General features: G+C 37.8%; 1 protein-coding gene across 1 annotated transcript in view; it reads left to right on the top strand.

The window, feature by feature from the left end:
• The first annotated feature begins 3,034 nt into the window (after positions 1-3,034).
• Positions 3,035-21,309, top strand: part of LOC143737618 (neural-cadherin) — a 394,396-nt gene continuing 376,121 nt past the window's right edge. The window contains exon 1 of the mRNA XM_077229313.1: positions 3,035-4,057. Within this exon, the coding sequence (XP_077085428.1) occupies positions 3,076-4,057 (982 nt within the window). The 5' untranslated portion in view covers positions 3,035-3,075. The remainder of the gene's footprint in view (positions 4,058-21,309) is intronic.

The raw sequence follows: 21,309 nt of genomic DNA, 5'->3' as shown, positions 1-21,309 counted from the left end.
TGTATTTTCAGAGAGTTTGTGTGTGTGTGCTGTGAGAGAGAGAGATACTATATGTGAGTGAGTGACAGTGATGGAGAGGTAGAAAGATAACTTGTGCAGGAATTTCAGTATTTTTTCCCCCCTCAGTATCTCTTTCTGTGAGTCCGTCTCTCTCTTTCGTACTCCTCCGTATAGCTTTGGAAAGACACATCTCTCACTGCTCTCAATTTCAGGCGCGCACTCTCTCCTTGGGTGACATATCTGCATTACAGACCATATTGCTTTCCTGTCATTAAAATTCTTTCACATCACACAGTGATTTATCAACATCAGTGTTGTGTATAGATGTATTCAGATTCAAAACAGCATGGTTAAGTTACAAATCTATTGTGTAGCAACTTCCTCAATCATGTCAAACTTCAGTTAAGAGTGAAATCTCTTAATGGAGCGGGATGCAACTAGCTAATTAGCCCATTAAAATAAATTAAGTTATTAAAGTATTAATGTTCCTCCTATATATTCGACCCACGGTTTTCACCCCGGCCACTTTTCAGAGCGTCAACCGTTTATTAAAATGCAATTATGCATGCCAAGCGATTCAACACTACACTCCTGACGTGCCATTTTTACACTAATACAATTTACAGATCTGTCAATTGGTAAATTGTGTTTGCTCTGAAGTCTAAATGGCATGTTTCCAACTTTGAATCAAATATTTATGTATTGATTCCACTGGCTGTTTTTATTTCCTTATCTAGGGCTGCCACGATGGGCATGTGTCTGTCGTTGATGAGGGGCACATTGTGGGCTTGTGTCGGCTCATAACATCCACCTTCTTTAGTGTTGGGCCAGGTTAATATTATTACAGAGCAATGGAGGAGATAAATCTCTAATTGAAATTTGAAAGCAGACCACCACAGACAGATTGCCTCTAGCCTAACACGGCAGAGAGGGAGAACAAAAAATCAATGCGTATTAAAATGGACGCTGCGCAAGGCAATTAACAGCTCCTTCGCAACTTCTTGTTGTAGTTTCTGGAGGGGCCGGAATGGCATGTTCTTTCGGACTAGCGTTATTTCACTTCCCCTAGAGTGTTTCACTGAATACATTTGTGTCTTTAGAATTAATTACCTCTTCCAAAAAATAAAGTGATATATTTGTCAGTTGATCAATAGTCAATCTTAATGTCAATCTCAGACAACTCAAACAGTAATTTACGTTAGCAGTGTAATATTTAGACACTTTATCATTACTATTGGTACTGTAATGTTAAGTTGATCGATTGTGTCATATTCCAACAATATCTTTAGTAAATATATGATGAACAAACATCAATGAACCATACATGTGACTACTGAATGATGTAAAAGGCTAACACACATTGTTAGCTCATGATACCTAATGGATCAGCTGACAAACTGAACCATATGGTAAAGTTTTAACTTACTATTCTTCACATTTTAGAGTAATAGTAATGGTACCAAAGCCAGATACGGTGAAGTAAAATATCTATTTAAACTGACAGCTTGTGTGGCCTTATTAAAATCAAATGCATAAAGAATTCAGCCTGCTGTAACAATTTGGAACAAGGAAATACTTTTTCAACTATTTAATGCAGTATCATGTTCAGATAGTACAGAACAGATGAGGAAATATTGGTAATGCTTCCTTTTACAGTCCTGTTCCCCACGTACATACTATGTACTTATTATAGTAATTACAATAACTGGGTAATAACTAGGCACTAACCCTGAACCTACCCCTAAACATAACCTTAACCCATGTACTTACCTTATATTACCCAGTACTTTCTTAGGTAAGTAGACTGTAAATACACGTAAGTTAACACACTGTAAAATTAAGCATTATTACCCAGTACTTTCTTAGGAAAGTACACTGTAGGTACACGTGTACAAGTTAACATACTCTAAAAGGAAGCGTTACCGAAATATCGTGTCAATTCAAGTCAGTTTCAAAAAGCACAATACAAATATTGTTTAAAAACAACATCAAGATGTTTAGTTGAAAAGGGTGAAGAGCTGGTGGAGCTCATCCTCCCATGGCAAGACACATTTTAAATGTAGAGTATATGCTGTTTTATGTATTATATATTATCTAGTTACACCATGTAAAGTCGTATTTGTGATATACAAGAAAATATGCCAACAAACAACACTTCTCAGATAATTTTGTTAAACAATGGCTTTTTGCACCTTGTTTGTAAGCTGCAAATACTTTGGCAGTCAACATACATTTTAGAGAACATAACATAAATAAAGGTCATGGAAAGATTTGTAAATCTGCCACAAACTTTTGCCAGGACAGTATTCATAATAACCTTGTTGTTGATTTGTCAATCATAGAAACAGAAAAATTAGGAGTGTGTGCAGAATTAAGTTTAAGTTATTTTTTTTTGTTGTTGAAAATGTTACCATTTATTGCTTGCAACATTTTTCTTTAGTTTCTGTTGGTGTTAAATGTTGGTGGATTTTAGAGGAGTTCATTTTACATAACTTTGCTGGTCTGAAATGAAGACATCTAACATTATTTAACAATAATTAACAATTTTATAGCCCAGCACATTTTGTATGTTGAGCATTACATACATTATATATGCCACCAACTGAGGAGCATAAATTTGGTCAGCGTGTCCTAAATTAGTGTGGTGCAGATTAAATTTATAAAAGCCAAAGAAGATTTTAGCAGAATATTTAACTTTCCTATGTATGAGCATCGCAATGGTATGGTCATTCTATAGCCCAACATTCAGTGTTTGTTTGTTGTTGCTTCAGCCAAATGAATACCAAATCCTTAAAGGAAGAGTTCCCTAGAGGAATCCCTGTCTAGTCCAAAGCCCCGCCCCCTCGCGCGTGGCGCTGTCCATCACAGTAGTGCTGCTCTCTGAAATTCCGCGAGCTCGAGCGCGCGGCCGAGCAGATCGTTGCTGAAGCGCGAGGCGACGGCTGGTGAAGTTCTGCTGCTCAGACTCTGGAGGATCAGTAAGTGTCCAGCGAATGAGTAGGGAATTCATGCACCATGTTCTGCTATCTGAACACTGTCGCTTGAAATCAGGAAGAGTGCTGTCAACTTACAATCATGTTTTGGACTATTTTGTTGCCATATTGTGTGACTTTTGTGTTGGGAAATAAGACCGACGAACGAATACCTTTCTTTCACGGGCATGTGTTTGAAAACTCTCCACCTGGCTCAAAAGTGAACGGACTGAGTATCCCGGTGAAGCGCATCGACCCGCAGAGATGGTGCTCCAAGTCCGGGATGCACCTAAAACTCCTGGGGGAAAGGAGTGAAGATTTTCACGTATTTGCCCACCACAAGCGAGGACACATATTATTGAAAACCTCTAACGTTCTCGATCGAGAAGAGCGCGCTGAATATTTCCTCAGCGTCGCGCTGTGCTGTCAGAGCTGCGCTTTAGCCGAACGCGTCGTGGCCGAAGTTGCTTCTATTAAAGTGGACGTGCTTGATACGAACGACCACGAGCCCACTTTCCAACATGCAGACGTGAAAATAACTTTGGACGACGCCACGGCCCTGAGGTCGGTGGTGTACACGGTGAAAGCGGAGGACATTGACAGTGGCAAAAACGCCGAGCTCATATACTACGCGCTCCCGAGAAACGGCAGTTTCTATGTAGTGCCCAAAACCGGCGACATTCTCCTCGTGGACTCAATTCTCGGTCTCGCGCAGCCCATAAAGTTCAGCGTGTTTGCAAGAGACCACGGTTGGCCCGCTCGGACCAGTCTGAATATGGATATAGAGATCAGTCCGCGCCAATGGCCAGCCCTTCTTCAGTTCGATAACGGACTCTCGAGAAAGTCACGCTCCGTGCCGGAGCCGGTGCATATCACCGTGTCTGAAGACGCGAGTATTGGCTCCGTCATAATGAATCTGCACCCGGTGAGGTTTCAATCCGCCAGCTTTGAGCTGATTCACCCAGACGCAGATAACTCTCCAGTCACCGTGAGTCGGGACAGCGGAGATTTGGTTATATCGAGGCGACTCGACCGTGAGACGCAGCCGCTAGTGGAGATAACTGTAAAAGTACAAGATAAGCGAGGTGAGTGCGCCGTAACTAATCCAAATGTATGTACAAAACACGACTATGTGCCCTGGTCCCCTTCCCACCTGTACAGTACGTGACAGTGTCTCCAGCGCGTGCTGGCATATTTCACCTGAAAACCCAAAATGACGCGCGCCTCCATGTACCCAAATCCCCCTCTCCTCCCCTCAGATTGAGCATGACATGTTACGCTTCCCTCATTACAGATGCTCAAAGTTCACAGAAATCAAAGTTTAATTATCACTCGCGGTAAAGTCTGACGTGTAATTGTCACGAGCCAAGGCGCAGATGAAACCGCGGGTGCTGCTCGAATGAAAGCGTCCACTTGCATTGCTGTGACGCAGAAATGTATTCATACACACCTAGGTGATAAATGCAGCAAACTACATCAAATGATTCTATAATTTGTTACTGTGTATTTTCACATTAGTGGGATTTACTGTGAATTATGCAAATGTGTTGTTTTTTATCATCAACAGCATATTTGCATCCATTTTACTTGTAACTATAATTTTGGTCATCATTCTAGTTTCAATTTGATTTTCTTAATCAGTAATTAAATTAAAAGTTGTCAAAATAAGTGCAACTAAGTGCAGGCTGGCAGTAATTTTGCAATTATGTTAAGTTTAACTGGTTGTGCTTATTCCTTTGTTTATCCAATCATGATTTTCTTCTGCATACCTCCTTTGGCTTAAAATAATTTGTCTCCATTCATACAGGTCATTCAGTCAATGACCAGCAATTTAGGTATTTGTGAGTGTGAGGAGGGAGAGAAGGAGGGCATTTGGTAATGCTCACATGGGTACGTTTACCAAAATAAAAACATACCTCTCTATTCACCTTTAATTGCTTCCTTTGCATTTCCAGGTGATCCCCATGCATCAAATTGACTTTAGGCACGGATCCGGGGTGATTTAATCCTTTTGTGTTGGAAATTGTGCTCTACTTTCCTTCATCTGCTTGCATTAGCCATATAATCCCAACTCATTCACTTTCTCATTTTGGTGATTTAAGACTGGCAACTCAGTTAGGAGAAACTGCAGGGAAGATGAGGAGTTTAGTGGAATGTGCTCATATTTAAGCAGTTGACCGTGCATGATTTAGCAGTCTGTGATTTAATTAGTGTTGGTTTGTTAATCAGGGGCTTTCTGCTTGCTGGACCTGCAGCTCTGGAGCTACTGCTTTTTTTTTTTTTGCATTTCTGTTCCTAGCATATGTTCAAGGGCGCTTGTTTGTGCGTGTGGGAATGTTTGGAGGTCTGTGAATGTTGTGCAGTTGTGAAGCTTAGCACAAACAATGTGGCCAAACAGCTGGTTTTAATAAGGGGTAAGAAGAGCATCTGCTGACCTCATATTTGCCAGTGGCTAATTGGAAGTAATGAGCTTTCAGGTAACCACATTTATTTAAAAAAAAATTGGTATTTTTTTATGTGTATTAAAGATATTTATATCTTTCCTCTTCTTTAGCTATACAATTTTTTTTTTTAAATCAAGCTCTTATAAATGCTGCAATGTGGAACATTATCTCTAAGACACAATTCTCTTTTGAATTAGCTAAATGTTATTCATTTTTTAAATTAAGAAGCAAAAACCAGTCACAAAGTGAGAACTTGCAATCTGAACAAATCTTTGAGCATACACGCTGCAGAAAAAGTTGCAAGAAGGCAACCTTGCAAAGAAATTGATGACGGCTTCTATGGCAACTTTAAAACCTCCAAGCTATACTTTGATCTTCTGTAGATTCAATGATTAATATATGGAGAAGACCAAAACAAAATCTAAATGCACTTTGTAGGCCGCTGATTATCTCACATACGATATTCTTCAACAGAAGTCAAAGAAGTGACAATGTCTGGAGGTGAATGTAGAGTGTCTTCATTAGCTCACACTGCTGTCAAGATTGCTGAATGTTAACAACGTCTACCTCTCTTTTCTGTACTTTTCTCTTCTGTCTCACTTCTGTGTGCTAACTGGATGAATGTACAGTGTGCCATTTAAATGGAGTGCTTTTTGTTATACCTGACCTAACACACAAAAAAACATATTCACATATTAAAATGATTTGATATCTGTGCCATTATCACTATCACTAACATCAGTCTTAAGTTTGTGTGTATATATATATATGCCACAAACTACTCTTGCAATATTGTTAAGTTTTAATCTCTCCTTTTAACATTTTGACAAATTGTATACGCATGTCTAAAAAGACACTTAAAAAAAAAAGCCATAAATTCATTGTAATAAAATGTTTCTGGTATTACAGGATGACATACACTGCTGTTCAAAAGTTTTGGATCAGGAAGATTTTTAATGTTTTTAAACAAAGTCACTTCTGCTCACCAAGGTTGCATTTATTTGATACAAAAAAAACAAAACAAAAAACAGTAATATTGTTAAATATTATGTCAATTTAAAATAACTGTTTTATATTTTAAATTGTAATTTATTCATGTGATCAAAGCTGAATTTTCAGCATCATTACTCCAGTCTTGCAGTGTCACATGATCCTTCAGAAATCATTCTAATATGATTTGATTTGAAGCTCAAAAAACATTCATTATTATTATCAATGTTGAAAACAGTTGTGTACAATTTCTTTTCAGGATTCTTCGATTAATAGAAAGTTCAAAAGAACAGCATTTATTTAAAATATAATCTTTTGTAACATTTGAAATGTCTTTACTGTAACTTTTGATCAATTTAATTCATCCTTGATGAATAAGAGTATTAATTTATCTCATTTCTTTCCCCGAAAAAATAAAATTAATTCTTACTGACTCCAATCTTTTGAACGGTAGTGCATAATGTTTCAAAAGCTTTCTATTTCAGATAAATGCTGTTCTTTTGAACTTTCTATTCATCAAATAATCCTGAAATAAAAATGTAAATAACTGTTTTCAACATTGATAATAATGAGAAATGTTTCTTGAGCATCAAAGCATCATATTAGTCATAATGATTTCTGAAGGATCTTCTGACACTGAAGACTGGAGTAATGATGCTGAAAATTCAGCTTTGATCACAGGAATAAATTACATTTTACTATATATTCACATAGAAAATGGCTGTTTTAAATTGTAATAATATTTCAAAATATTACAGTTTTTTTGTTGTTGTATTTTTAATCAAATAAATGCAGCCTTGAGTAGAAGAGACTTCTTTTAAAAACATTCAAAATCGTATGATCCAAAACTTTTGACTGGTAGTGTATATGTGCTTGTATATTTTAACCCTAAGTGTTATAATGTTTATGTACCAATCTACTTAAATCACTTCAAAAATCATGTTTTGTTTGCACTTTATTTTAAAGTATGTGTATTCACAGTGTACTTTCCTTAAGAAAGTACTGGGTAATATAAGGTGACTACATGGGTTAAGGTTAGGTTTAGGAGTATGGTTCAGGGTTATTCCCCACTTATTGCAATTACTTTAATAAGTTCATAGTATGTACATGGTGACGACACTGTAAAATAAAGTGCTGTCCATATTTTTACCTTAAAATGTACTGATAACTACAAGGATAATACATCTCATTTAGTATAAAACTATCTTAAGTCTCCATGTATTAAAATGTAACTTGCCGTTAACCAATTAGCATGTTTTAACTATTTTTACACAAATAAAAGACTATTCTAAACCATTTTTTTACAGTATAGTGTAAATCTTTTATTTTAAGTCTTTTGCATAGGCATTTTTACAGTACAAGCATACCGAACTGAAATGCCTATGCCTTTTATAAATATTCATAAATGTAATTGTTCCTGAGATCATCTCTCTTCTGACAAATCACCCCATACATCTCCTTTCCCTAGCATGTTGATGTGATGTGTTGTGTCTGAGTGAGTCTGGGTAATTTGGGAAAACAGTCCAGTCTGAGTTGTCTTCCTGGGTCTTTCCTTCCTTTTCCCCTGCATTTCTTCATTAGCTTTCTCACTCTCCACCTCACATTCTATCTTTTCCCTCATAACCCCTTCTGCTTTCTTGTCAGAGCACGTCTGATGCTTGCCAGTCTTTGTGGTATCAGTGCTCTGGGATCAATTAACCCCTGCACAGAGGATGCCAATAGATAGCTTGAGTATTTGTGTGTGTATATCAATGACAGTCCTCAAACCTATCTCAACAGTGCAATATTATCGTACCTTAGAGATGCCATCAACTCTCTTGCTTAAGCCCTCTTTCTCTCTCAATTAGACATGATGGTGCTGAGCTCCTTGTAATTCAGTGCAAGTTTTCAGATTGACACTAGCCTATTCTTCTCTTTCTTCTCTCTCAGCTGGTCCAGTACGTTCCTCTCTTAGTCATTTTCTTTCTCTATATTTCATCAAGGAATATAGTCTTCATTAATATTATTGCATGTGGAACATGGGCCAGGTGTCCGAAAGCATAGTTTTTGCATTAGACCAGCAAGTGTGTTTTGCAAGGGAGATTCTGAGCCCCGTTCTGGTAATGGCCCTAAACACACACATCAACAGGGCTTAATTTGAATGACAGGCTCAATGTTTTTCTGGGTCTTGACCAGCCTTCAATACTGAAAATCTGTTAATCTGGTCAGCATGAGCCAAAGAGTTACCACAGCATATGGAGAGCTTCTCCCGCCATGGACACAGAGGAGCTAGCAAATGCTTTACAGGGTCATACATTTGCACACGCACACACATAGACTCATACACTCGAGCAGAAGCCCTCAAACTGTGTGCAAAACCTGCCCTCTAGCAGACAATACATTTATACCTCCAGATAAACTTGCTGTGTATGTTATATTTACAGATAGATCCTAAAGGTCCATATGTGAAGATGTTCTTAAACCTTTGGAAATGTCATGTACAACATTTCACTAACAGTTTCTTTCTCAGTTATATTTATAATGTTGATCAAACCTGGTGATGGCGCAGTGGATAAGACACATGCCTTTGGTGTGAGAGACCTGGGTTTGAATCCACTGTGAGACACCAATGTGTCCCTGAGCAAGATACTTAACCCCTAGTTTCTCCAGAGGCGTGCGACCTCTGACATACATAGCAATTGTAAGTCGCTTTGGATAAAAGCGTCAGCTAAACGAATAAAAATGTAAATATTTTTAATTGATCCCAAATTATTAAAATTGATAAAAAAACACTTAAAAAAACATATACGGCATTTAAACTGACATCTTATTTTGAGTTAACTTGTTTTTATTACAGCTGAAGTACCCAAGGTGCATATCATTTTAGATATTCTTGAAAAAAGGGGGCCTTGCTGTTAAAATGGTTGAGAACCAGTGATTTTAGATTTTTTTCATACATTTTTCAATAGAATCTTGTTTTTTTAGACCCTATTTTTTTTTTTAAATGACATTTGTACATTACATTTATTAATTTAACAGCAACTTTTATCCAAAGCAACTTACACATGAGAAACACCACACTCACATTTTTCTTACTTTGCTAAATGATGCCACCAGGACATTCTCTGAAACAGACAAAACTTCCTCTGTAAAAAAGACTGTTGACCTACATTCAAACCAAAGGTGTCTAAATAAGCATCTTAATAGTGTTTTTTTTATTTTTTTATTATTTTTTTAAAGTAGTCCTACTTTTTTTGTTGTTGGACAAAATAGTCCAAGAACAGAGTGTTCAACTGCACCATTATTTTTAGAGTTAAGAGGAAGTTTTGGAGGTTTAATGGCTGTCCTCATGACAGGTAGGAAGGACAGGAACACCAGAGAGAGAGAGAGAGAGAGAGAGAGAGAGAGAGAGAGAGAGAGAGAGAGAGAGAGAGAGAGAGAGAGAGAGAGAGAGAGAGAGAGAGAGAGAGAGAGAGAGAGAGAGAGAGAGAGAGAGAGAGAGAGAGAGAGAGATGGGTTGTTGGCAATGTTTCGGTTTGTCCACTATCCAAAGGATTGAGATAAAGTATGTGCAAAGACTGACAGGTATGGAAAGAGAAAACTATTTCAATAATTTAACAAACTCTAGAGTAAAATGAATATTTCATGTAACAATGTAGCAAATATAGAAACGCCTCACAAAGTCAGAGAGAATCATTGTTACAAATTTTTAGTGAGTATAAGAACAAGTCCTCGTTCAGCAGCAGGTCAGACCTCATTCTGTAAAATCTAAGCACACTTTAAGCCGTTATGAAATTATGTGGGAGTTATGTGGCAAACAATGGGCTTAATGACTTTCTGATAGTCACCCAGGGCTCTCCACACAATGTATGTGACACAGAATGAATAGGAGGTGTTACACAGTCCAGGTAGGCAGATGAAAAGTGGATAATATGTGTCTTTAAAATGTTGTGGCTAATGATATAAGTCATAATTGAAATAATCAGCAGATTTGACTTGATGTATTAATGAACAAATCTGTTTACAGACCAGATCACCCAACACATAAAACATGTGCATAACAAGTATTTGTCGTCTTATTTGCATCAACTGTCTGGTTTCCCTAACAACCACACCACTGACAGGGATAAGTTGCCATGGCAAAAAACAGTGTTTCTGACATTGAGGGTTAGATCACATCACATTCCTCTCCGTAACTCACACATACATGCATATTTATTGGAATGGTTCACAAAAAAAACAAAACATAAAGGAACCCATCATTTACTCACCCTGGTGTTGTTCCAAATATAATGTTCTTCTGCGGAACACAAAAGAAGATATTTTGAGTAAACTTGCGGTCCAAACAACCCCCAAAATAATTTGCGTGACCAACTTAAACCTGCTGCAAAATCTACATGAGCACATCTTAGGCCAAATTCCCAATCCTGTGGATTTATATTGAAATGACTGGATTTTACCCCCCCCCCCCCCCCCTCCCAAAAAAAAAAAAAATCATTGAACAACGGTAAAAGTGACCTCTCCTTTCTTTTGCATTTTTAAAAAGACAAATTATTGCTTGAATCATACTGAAATTGAACTTTGAGAGGATGCGAATAAAAACACAACACATACCCCACGATGCCTATTAAGAAGCGAATAAAGCTGTATGACAGAATGTGTGAGTGTCATGGCCCCATCATCTCATTTCTCGATCTCTCTATTCCTCACTCCTCAGGGAGATGCACTCAGTATTGGTGATTGCTGTTCATGCTGTACACAGCCTATATCCCACAGCCTCTCTTAAATTAGCCTTGTGTCACTGCGTTTATGCCCTAGACTCTAGATTGAATGTGCGTTTGTGTGGTTATGTAAGGATCTGTTTATATGCTTATCGTGCTTGTGTAAGCAGTGCTTCTGACCGTGTTTGTGTGTGTGTGTGTGGCAGGAAAGACATACTCCGCAATAGCCGGATTGCTTGATTATCAGAAGGCCACTAGGTACAGATCCCTCTCTCTCTCTATCTCTCTTTCTTATTCCATTACTGATTATTTCATCAGTCTGTTTACAGTCTTGGCCCATCTTGGCGTTGTTTTCTTTTTCTTTTCTTTTCTTTTTCCACCATTTCATCTGTTCTGCTTAGGACTGTTCTGTGATTAGTTTGTATCCAATCTGGCTCTCTCTGATATAGGAGACTGTGAGTGTGGCGGCCAAGTCTTCTAATTGCCAGACTTAATCAAACAGACAAATGGGAGGATAGCAGGCAGCCTGTGACCTTTGCAAGATGGCATCCTCGCCTCGGCTCTTGAGCAAGATAGTTGCCAGCCAGCTCCTCTCTTAATAATGCTGACAAATGCAACTGAGTCTGTGACTGCACTACCATTTCCTGTCCGCATCTAATAGGCCACGTGGCCTATGAATCGCTCGAGCCTGTGATGAGTGCTAGCTCTTTCGTGCTTCTGTTGTTGCCCACTATGGCTAATGTTTGTCCTATGACATTCATCATAAGGATCTGTGATATTTGTGTGTGTCTGAAGGGAGTGTGTGGAAGCTGATGGCATAGATTTGGCCCTGGAGAGCACTAGCGGAAAGTGCGAAACATTAGCAGGCGAGCAGCTTTTTGTGGTGTAGTTTCACAGCATCAATCTATTTTGAAGTTTACACTGTCAACCAATTCAGGTTGTTTTTTTGGGGTGGAAATATGTTGCAGATTTGATCGTTCATATGTGGCTCTAAATCTGATACATATCTGATATCTGATCTAAATCTAAACAACTGTTACAATTCTCTTATTTCAAAATCTTTTGTCATCATTACATAATATCCACTCAAACCTCTACACACAGACTGGCAACAGAGTCACCATTGGCAGTAATTTTTTCAAAATAGTTTACTCGAAAGATATGACACACACTCATGGACATAAATGTATATGGCACATTCCAGATCAAACCAGCTTCTCTTCACACAATGACTTGAAAGCATAATAACTGAACTTTTAAGAAATATCAGTCAATCAATATTATTTATGATAGAACTAATAATTAGAACCAACATTTGGCAACTATGTGTGAATGAAAATGTATTGTATGAATGCATATTTGTCATATTAAACAGAACTTATGGGATTATGGGTTTTCAGTGGTGCTTGAGATATTATTGGTCACTTAATGTTTCTGGAAAAAAGACTAAAAATAATACAAAAAGTACTAATAATATTATAAACCATGCTAAATTCTAACATGCTTCTGGGCTCATAAAAATTACTCATGTTGTCTGCGTTCACTTGAACTAATAGGCTGAAATCAAAAGTTGGATGGTGATGGGTAGGGGTGGGCGGTATAGCAAAATTATAATATTACGATTTTTTTCAGGAAAATCACACGATTTTTTTTTTATTCTAGCAATTTTTACATTCAGAATGGGAGCATTAGAAACTTGCTTCAACCCTTTCCTGATCATCACTATTTAGACTAGCCTCCATCATGCTTTGCCCATCAGTCGATATATTCTCCTTTTTATTGCTTTTGGGGCGAGTCCAAATCAGATGGCCTACCCCACCACAGTTAAAGGACTTCATCTTATCAGTTGTGGCATAGAAAACATAATCAAAGTTGTCAACCTTAAAGTTCAAGTCAAGTCAAGTTCTTCACTGTCTTTCAAAATCATGTAGGCAAATCTTCTAAACGAAACTACCTACATATTTAAACAGTGGTGAAGCAGTACCAATGAGGATTTTCTTAATCGGCGAAATCCAGCTTTCCATAGTGGGATCTTAAACAGTGTATCATCAGAAGCAAAAGTTGGAATATTGGACAACGGTACTTTTTTTGAGGGTGTTGAAAGCGGAAGAACAGGTGTGAAGAGATTATTTACAACAATTCCATAATTTGTTTGCCTTTTCGACCAATTTAAAAAAAAACACAAACTCAACAGCACTATTCATTTTAGATGCCCAGCAACTTCTCCCATTGCCAAACAACAATCTTCAACACTCACCACGGACACCACTTAAACAACATGACGCGGCGTGAGATTTTTTAGAACACCATCTCGTTAGTCCGCCAAAATAAACAATCGAAACAATCCAAAAAAGAAAAACAATAAAAAATAAATAGAAAATCTCGCAGATAGACATGCTCACGACGCTCCAACCGCTCACACTCAAACTCACACCAGAAAAAAAAGAGAGAGAGAGAGAGAGAGAGAGAGAGTCCTTATGTCCCAAATATACCGATATAAGAGAAACTTTTCTGCCCAAATTTGAAGCCTTGATCCCATCATTCTATGAACTGAGTGACACTGAAAAAATGTCCTTCTTACTCGGAGAAGATGTTAATACAGCTGCACTAGCGGCTAAATATGTGCTAGCTATTCACAACACCAGAGACAGCTAATTCTCTTGAGTGATCAAATGTATTTATTTATCTATTTATTAAGATAGATTGTGTTTATTTATCTATCTATTTACAATGCTACATATGACATGATTTATACATATATGTTTACTGTTTGTTTTATTATTTATACATAATATGTTGATGCTTTGGCAACATTGTGTTACACAGTCATGCTAATAAAGCTAATTCGAAATTGAAAATTGAAAAATTGAGAGAGAGAGAGAGGGGGTGCTTACACACCAGATTTTACGTTGCAAAAGATAACAGTAAATCTATACTGTTATCTATTATCCATTTATAATACATATTGTTTACAAACATTTAAAGAAACAAGAAGAATAAGTCCTCATAAAACTGGTGAAAGCAGATTCTATCACTATAGGCTACTCAAGGTGGGGGGTTATTTCAACATTACTACTTTTTTTCCTTTAAAAAAATTAAAAGCAAGGTTTTTTATAATGGGTGAATCAAGAATTTTCACTAAAAGATTATTTGCAATCTTGACAAAATTTAGAATTGAAGAATTGGATGCCTTTCAATTCACGAGTGCAAATTGGAATTAAACAGGAAGTTGATGTGTTCTAAGAAATACTTATTCTTCCACCCTTGTCCACAAAAGTTATTTTTTTTAAATATTAAATATATCAAATAAATTAAAATGTCTGCACAGTAGGAAAGATTTAAAACACTATCTATCTCTTCATTAATTTTAATTGTTCTACCAGAAAGACTCGGAGATAAGATACTGTACAATGATGCATTTTATTAACAGCACAGCAAGCCATATATACAATAAAGTTCTTTGGCGTAGGCCCCGTCCATAACTCGCGATCCGAGGGTACGGATTCTGCATATCCTGCCTGAAGATGAAGGCAGGGGCGCAGCCGACCCCCCCCTGGGGTTATGGAAGGGACCGACCTGGTGGAGGTGAAAAGATGGAGCGAAGACCGTCTTGGTGGAGGTGGGGAGGATGGTGGAAAGTGAAGCGTCAGCATCTGCGAACTCAGACGAGTGTAAGTAAGGATCTTTTATACTTCACGTATTAGAACGCGATTGGATAGATGAGAAGGTAATACATGACGTAACAATTGAGTCTTCCTGGCGGAACTTACGCTACGCTTTCATTTCTTCGTTCAAATTCAAATCACAATTCTGCACCCTGTTTGCTAGCTGAAAAGCTGCAGAAAATGTTCTCTCTTCCTTTTCATGCTCTTTGTAGACTTGCTCTTAATAGACTAAATTTAGAGCAGTAACCAATGCTTCTTTAGTTCAGTATAGAAATCATTTGTTGGATATCTTAGGTCTGTTTTTCTTTAAAGATATTTAGAAAAGTTCCCTATGTCCCTATGCACCAGGATATTGTATTCGTTTAGGGTTTGCCTGAAATATCCTTGTCATCCATGCAGCAGAACACGGACAATATATCTTCTCACATGCTAAGTAGTCAATATTTATAGCTGGCTGTCTTGCACCAGGAGGCTCACAGAGTGCTCTAATCGTAGATTAATGACCATGTGGCATAGGAATGAAGTTCATTAGCATGGCTTTCTCTCTCTCTATCGTGCTGTCTTTCTCGGGAACAGGATTTCAGGATGCTGGGTTCTATAGATCAGCTCACCTCAGCCCCGGATAATCAGAGCATAGGAAATGGAGTAATCTAGAGAGCTACCACTGAGCTCTCGATCTTACAGCCTCACCTCAGGCAGTGTGAAGCGCACACACACACACACACACACACACACACACACACACACACACACACACACACACACACACAGACAGACAGACAGACAGACACACACACACACACACACAGACAGACAGACACACACACACACACACACACACACACAGACAGACAGACAGACAGACACACACACACACACAGACAGACAGACAGACACACTAATTAATAGTAGTTGTAGCAGCTGTACAGTACATTTTTAATGGCAACATCCACCTTTTTTCCTGAACGCAATAGTCTTGTACGACTAATTGCGGAATTATTCTTTACATTTCTGGTCTTCAGTGTTTCTAGTCAAATTATCGTATTTTCTGAGCTATTATGTAATATTAAAATGGTTTGAAAAAGCACATGGCCCCATAGGTATACCATCAGTTTACAGAGTCTTAATGGCCATCTTTCATCAGCGCCTCACCCGTCAAAGTGCACAGATGACATGAAGCTGCCTGAAGTTAGCTATATTGAAAACAGATGGGTGCTCATATCCTACACAGCTCATTTTGAGGGGTTTTTCATAATGATAAGAGCGCACATATACCTTTTATGGGGAGTATTTGAACTTAAGTGCTGCACGCCATGCTCGTTTTCTCTTGTCAGTCTTTGGTGCCGTATACAGGCATTCTTTTCAGATTTGCTGGTGCTCAAAACATGAATTTTCTAGGAATTTCTTCACTTTATTGCTGTTATTGTGGCTGTCAACAACAGCACAGCTTAACCCTGCTCTCATTTTATTATTTAGTAATGTTCAAAAAGTTTCTGTTTAATAAATTCAGTCACTCTTTTTCCCCCATTTTAACAATGGATTCTTATGGAGACCATTGTTACAGGACAGGACAGCTGACCATCCAGACTGAAATTAGAATCAATCATGGTGGCGCTCATTGTTTGCTAAGGAAGAAGGTGGATACGTGCACTGACAAGACATCAACAAAACATCATACTCTTGTGAAACAAGCTACAGTGCTAATCCACTTTAGCACCCTGTTGTTTTATTGTTGCCAAAACTGATATGCGGTAATGGGTTAAATGCTCCTCCGGGTGATGTTTGACTTTTTTTTTTTTGAAGTCTTGAATATGTAAAATGCTCCAAGCAACATGAGTTTTTATTAGCTGAATTTGCATCTGAGGTGAATATTTGTTAGATTTGCACCAGAAGCACAGGTGGGTGTTGGTGATCGGCGCTGGATGTGGGCTTCTGATTTTTAAAACTTGAGAGTTTATTTATAAACCCACATGTTTTTGCATTACCTTGTCTTTCACACAACGTATGTTTTCATGCCCAGTAATTTTGTTGCTAATAAAATCTGGTGGTGTTTGCTCTATAAATCAGACAAAGTGTCACACATAAAATCTGCATCATTTAGCAGTTTATACTTCAACAAACTGAAAGCTCATTTAAAATTATTGCAGAGCCTTCCATTCTGGAGACATCCCTGAAAGAAACTAGAAGAACTTTTGTTTTGACTATAATTTGCACTCTATTTAGAATGTATGGATGGAACCAAATATTTCAATCAGATTTAAAAACAACTAGTGAAACAAGTAACTGCACAATGTAACAACAAGTGCTGTACAATGAAAAAATGCAAAAAACGCACAAAAAATAGTCACTTTAGACTGATTCAAAAGCTTTAAAAAAATGAGACGTGATTAAGAATTAGTAAAGACTAGATGTGAAACGGCAGGTCATTCCATAGCCTTGGTCCGGCAACTGAAAAACCTTCAATTTTAAACGCATCTTAGGTGCAGTTGTCTGTGAACTATGCGAAGACGTTGAAGGTCTGAATGACTGTTGTATAGAGATGAGGAGAGAAATGTAAGAAAGTGCTAAACCACACAAGCCATTGTACACAAACAATAACTTCAAAGCGAATTGGGGACTGGAAGGCCAATGGAGTGAAGCTAGTACAGGAAAACCATTACTCCAGTCTTCAGTGTCACATTATCCATCAGAGATCGTTCTAATATGCTGAATTGATGCTCAAGAAACATTTCTTATTATTATTAATGATGAAACAGTCGTGCTGCTTAATATGTTTGTGGAAACCGTGATTCATTTTTTTTAAGGATTCTTAGTTCAAAATAACATTTATTTGTAATAGAGCTATTTTGTAACATTGTCTATTACTGTCACTTTTGATTAATGTTGTCACGGAACGGGTAAGGAAAAAAGTGTGAGGACTCAAGTGCAGGAGAAATTATATTTATTTACAAAAGAAAACATAAACACAAAACAAAACCCACAAGGGGGAAAACATAACTAATAAATATAAAACAAAAACAGAACATGAAACTTACTGGAGGATCAAAGGGAACAGGAAACATTAGACAACGATCCGACAAAGACTGCAAACAATAGGAGACTTAAGAAGAGAACAAATCAAGAGGGGACAGGTGTAAGAACTCAAACAATAATCAGGTAACGAGGGGGAGGGATCACACAAGGACAAGAGAACATGGCCCAAAATAACAAAACACCCATGTGCAACAGAAGACAGGACAGGCATGTGACAAATGTAATGCATCCTTGCTGAATAAATATGTTAATACAAATTTACTAAATTTATTGTATTGTAAATTTAATGTACTGACCCCAAACTTTTGAAAGGAAGTTTAACTCTGTCTGATAGCAAAGCAGAAGTTGTTTCTCAGAAATGTCCAAACTTAAAAAAATCTACTTATTACAAAAAAAAACTAAAACTCCTAAAGGGTAGCATCCTCACTGAGAACTGTATGAAATATTCAAGAAGCCAAGAGCTGCATTTTCAGTTTCATTAATGCAACTCTTTGATATGGTCAGATACACCATGGAGAAAATCCAGAGACTTCCTCGACCTATAACATATGATGAGTCTGCAAGTACAGGGAAGAAAAGAAGAAGAAAAAGCATAATAAAAATAAACAGCTAGGAAAAGCAGCAATGTGGAAAAAGGGCATTTCAGTCAATTACAAATGTTTGTTTATGCATCCCATAATTGCTTTGTGTGTCAGGCCGCCACGGCACTCTGTCCTCGTACTTGTAATTTAATCATCCTTAATCAACACAAAGCAGAGACAACAGTTTAAAAGTGCATTTCTCATATAAAGTTTCTGTCCGCCGAGAGGCTCCGTTCCGCATCGGAGTTCCTTAAGCATCAGGCGTAGATATTTTTTACTTAGGTTGTCATGGGGAAAATAAGCTGTCCCAAGGAGGTTTCCGGCTAATGAGACTTGAGGATTTTGCATATGCAAGTACAGCAGATTATTATCAGCTCAAGGACCCCGGAGAGCCTGACGGAGGGTCTGAATTCAGTTTCTTCTCCTTTTTACCCATATTCCTCACAGCTGAAATGTGTGCTGGAAGTTTTTGTTCTGCAGTGCTTCTTTTTTTTTTTTGAGATTGGATGGTCTGCAAAGGGAGTCTTTGATTGATATTTCTATCAAGCACAAATGGAAGTACAATTTTTTGAAAGTACAGCCTGTTTTGACAGTTGATTTTCCTCATAAGCACTATTGATATCCATCTCATATCATTTGTTCCTCTCTCCACCGCTGTACGTATAATTTTCGGCATCTCTCACCCTCTTTTGCAGCCTAATGCCTATATTATTGCACTCACTTTAAACCTCTTGAGTTTAATAAACTCAAACGAACACCCTCTCAATACAAACCCTTGTTTTGGAGAGTTGGTTTGGGGATGTCAATATTCATCTCAATACATGTGAGAGCTTGAGAGATTAAACCGAAATACAGCGATGCTGATAGGATGCCAGTTGGAAATTGCACAGGATATTGGGTGTGACTTCACAAATTTTCCTGCCCTCCTCCCACTCCTCATTTGTCTCTGCCTATCCTGGTGGAGTCAAAATGCATTGCCAATTCTCAGTGTTCACATCTTCTTTGCACTTTCTACATACTCATTTGGCGTAGAGTCAGCAATTGTTTAGTAACACACTCTCCTTGTTTTTGGGCAAGCTGAGGGGGAGGGGAGGGGAGGGGGAGTGAAAATTAAAAGGGCGAGTTTTTGTGATGCTTGTTCCAAAAGCAAATTTTAGATTAATAACTAGCATTACTGAGAGCCTGTGGCGAGCAATAAAGTTTTTGAATGAGGCGCAGGTGTGGCGAGAAGTAGATTGACACAGCAGGGTTTGGCCGTGCTAGCGGTGAACACTGCACCTACTTTCCATCACTCCTCGCATTAGCTCTCAATCAGTCAACTCGCTCTGCACACAAATCCCACACGCTCACTGACTGCCCATTTATGCATCATTCAGGTGTCACAATGAGCTGCTTGATATGGGAGTAATGCCATTTCTTCTGCACTTCATTTCATAAAGCACAATCCACTGAGAAAATCCTTTTGTCTTGTGATCTGTTTGTGATACGGGCAGCTTATGTTGGTGTATAGATGTTGAGTGGCCCTTCAGGCGGTTTGACCTTTCAGCTGTTGTGGTCTGGAACTTTTTGGCTCTCTGTTTTGAGCAGAGTTTGTGCAGTACTTTTGGGAAGATCATCAAACTTTTGTTTTTATATTCTTTTAGTTTTGTTCTAGGAGCTGTTAAAAAAAAGTTTTTTCCCTGTATGTTATTTGATGTTCCTACTACTTACTGTATATGCATGTATGTTGCATGCTACATTTACATTGAATTAATGCATCTGGCAAATGCTATTATCCAAAGCGACTTACATTGCATTCAGGTTGTACATTTTTTATAAGTTCATGCATTCTCTATGAATCAAACCCTTGACATTGGTGTTGCTAGCGGCATGCTCTACTGTTTGAGCTACAGGGTATTTGACGTAAGGGGGTCGAACACTGGACGAGAAGCACCACACCACTACAACTCCAGAGGCTGTCCCAAATCCTGCCACACCACTCATATACACAGATGTTCAGAAGTGTGTGGTCGGTAAGATAATTTTGAAAGAAGACTTTTATGCTTACAAAGACTGCATTTATTTGATCAAGAATACAGTAAAAACAGTGACATTATGAAATATTATAATTTAATTATATATATTATATATAATTATAATTTAAAATGTAAAAAATGGTAGTTTACTGCCAATCATTTACATATTCGACAAAATGTAAATGTTTTATCAGTGTCAAAAACAGTTTGAACGTTTTCAACAAGCCAACTCCAAACTTTTGAATGGTAGTGAAGTTTTCCATTAAATTAGGCTACTTCATATTTGTCCCAAAGTGCTGTTAATGTACATAATGACACACAGAAGATTGTGTACTGTGCATTTTTCAGTAATTTGTTTGTTTTTCTGTGGCTTGAATAAAGTCTTTGCTTCATTGAGAAAAAATCATAAAATAAATATCATAAAAGAGTGGTTCCCAAACTTTTAAGAGTGCCGTCTGATGCATTTAACATCTTTTAACCCCCCACTTCCACTTAGAGTGGAGTCACACCTTTTCCATTAAGGGACAATATTTTCCCCCTTGAAGGGATTTTTCATCCAAAAATATCGCACAATGTAATGACGAACGCAGTTGTCGTCATTGTTGAGCGTCAATTTCAAGGGTTACTCTTTTTGTGTAAAACGTCCACCGGAAGATAGTTATTTTAGTTGATAAAGTTTTAAATATGGATATTTTTCTTACACAAACGCATCGCTTCACTTCAGAAGGCCTTAATTAACCTCTGGAGAGCCGTGGCGAGCACTCTAAACCTGAATAGATGCGCTTTAATGTACTTCCAAAGACATACAGCCATTCACTGCCATTATGAAGCTACGAAGAGCCAGGACATTTTTTAATATAACTCCACTGGTATTCATCTGAAAGAAGAATGTCATATACACCTAGGATG

The sequence above is a fragment of the Siphateles boraxobius genome, unplaced genomic scaffold (genome assembly GCF_051911475.1).
Source record: "Siphateles boraxobius isolate OS27281-9 unplaced genomic scaffold, OSU_SipBor_1 130, whole genome shotgun sequence".
Taxonomy (NCBI): domain Eukaryota; kingdom Metazoa; phylum Chordata; class Actinopteri; order Cypriniformes; family Leuciscidae; genus Siphateles; species Siphateles boraxobius.
This window is presented reverse-complemented; position numbering and strand designations above follow the sequence as displayed.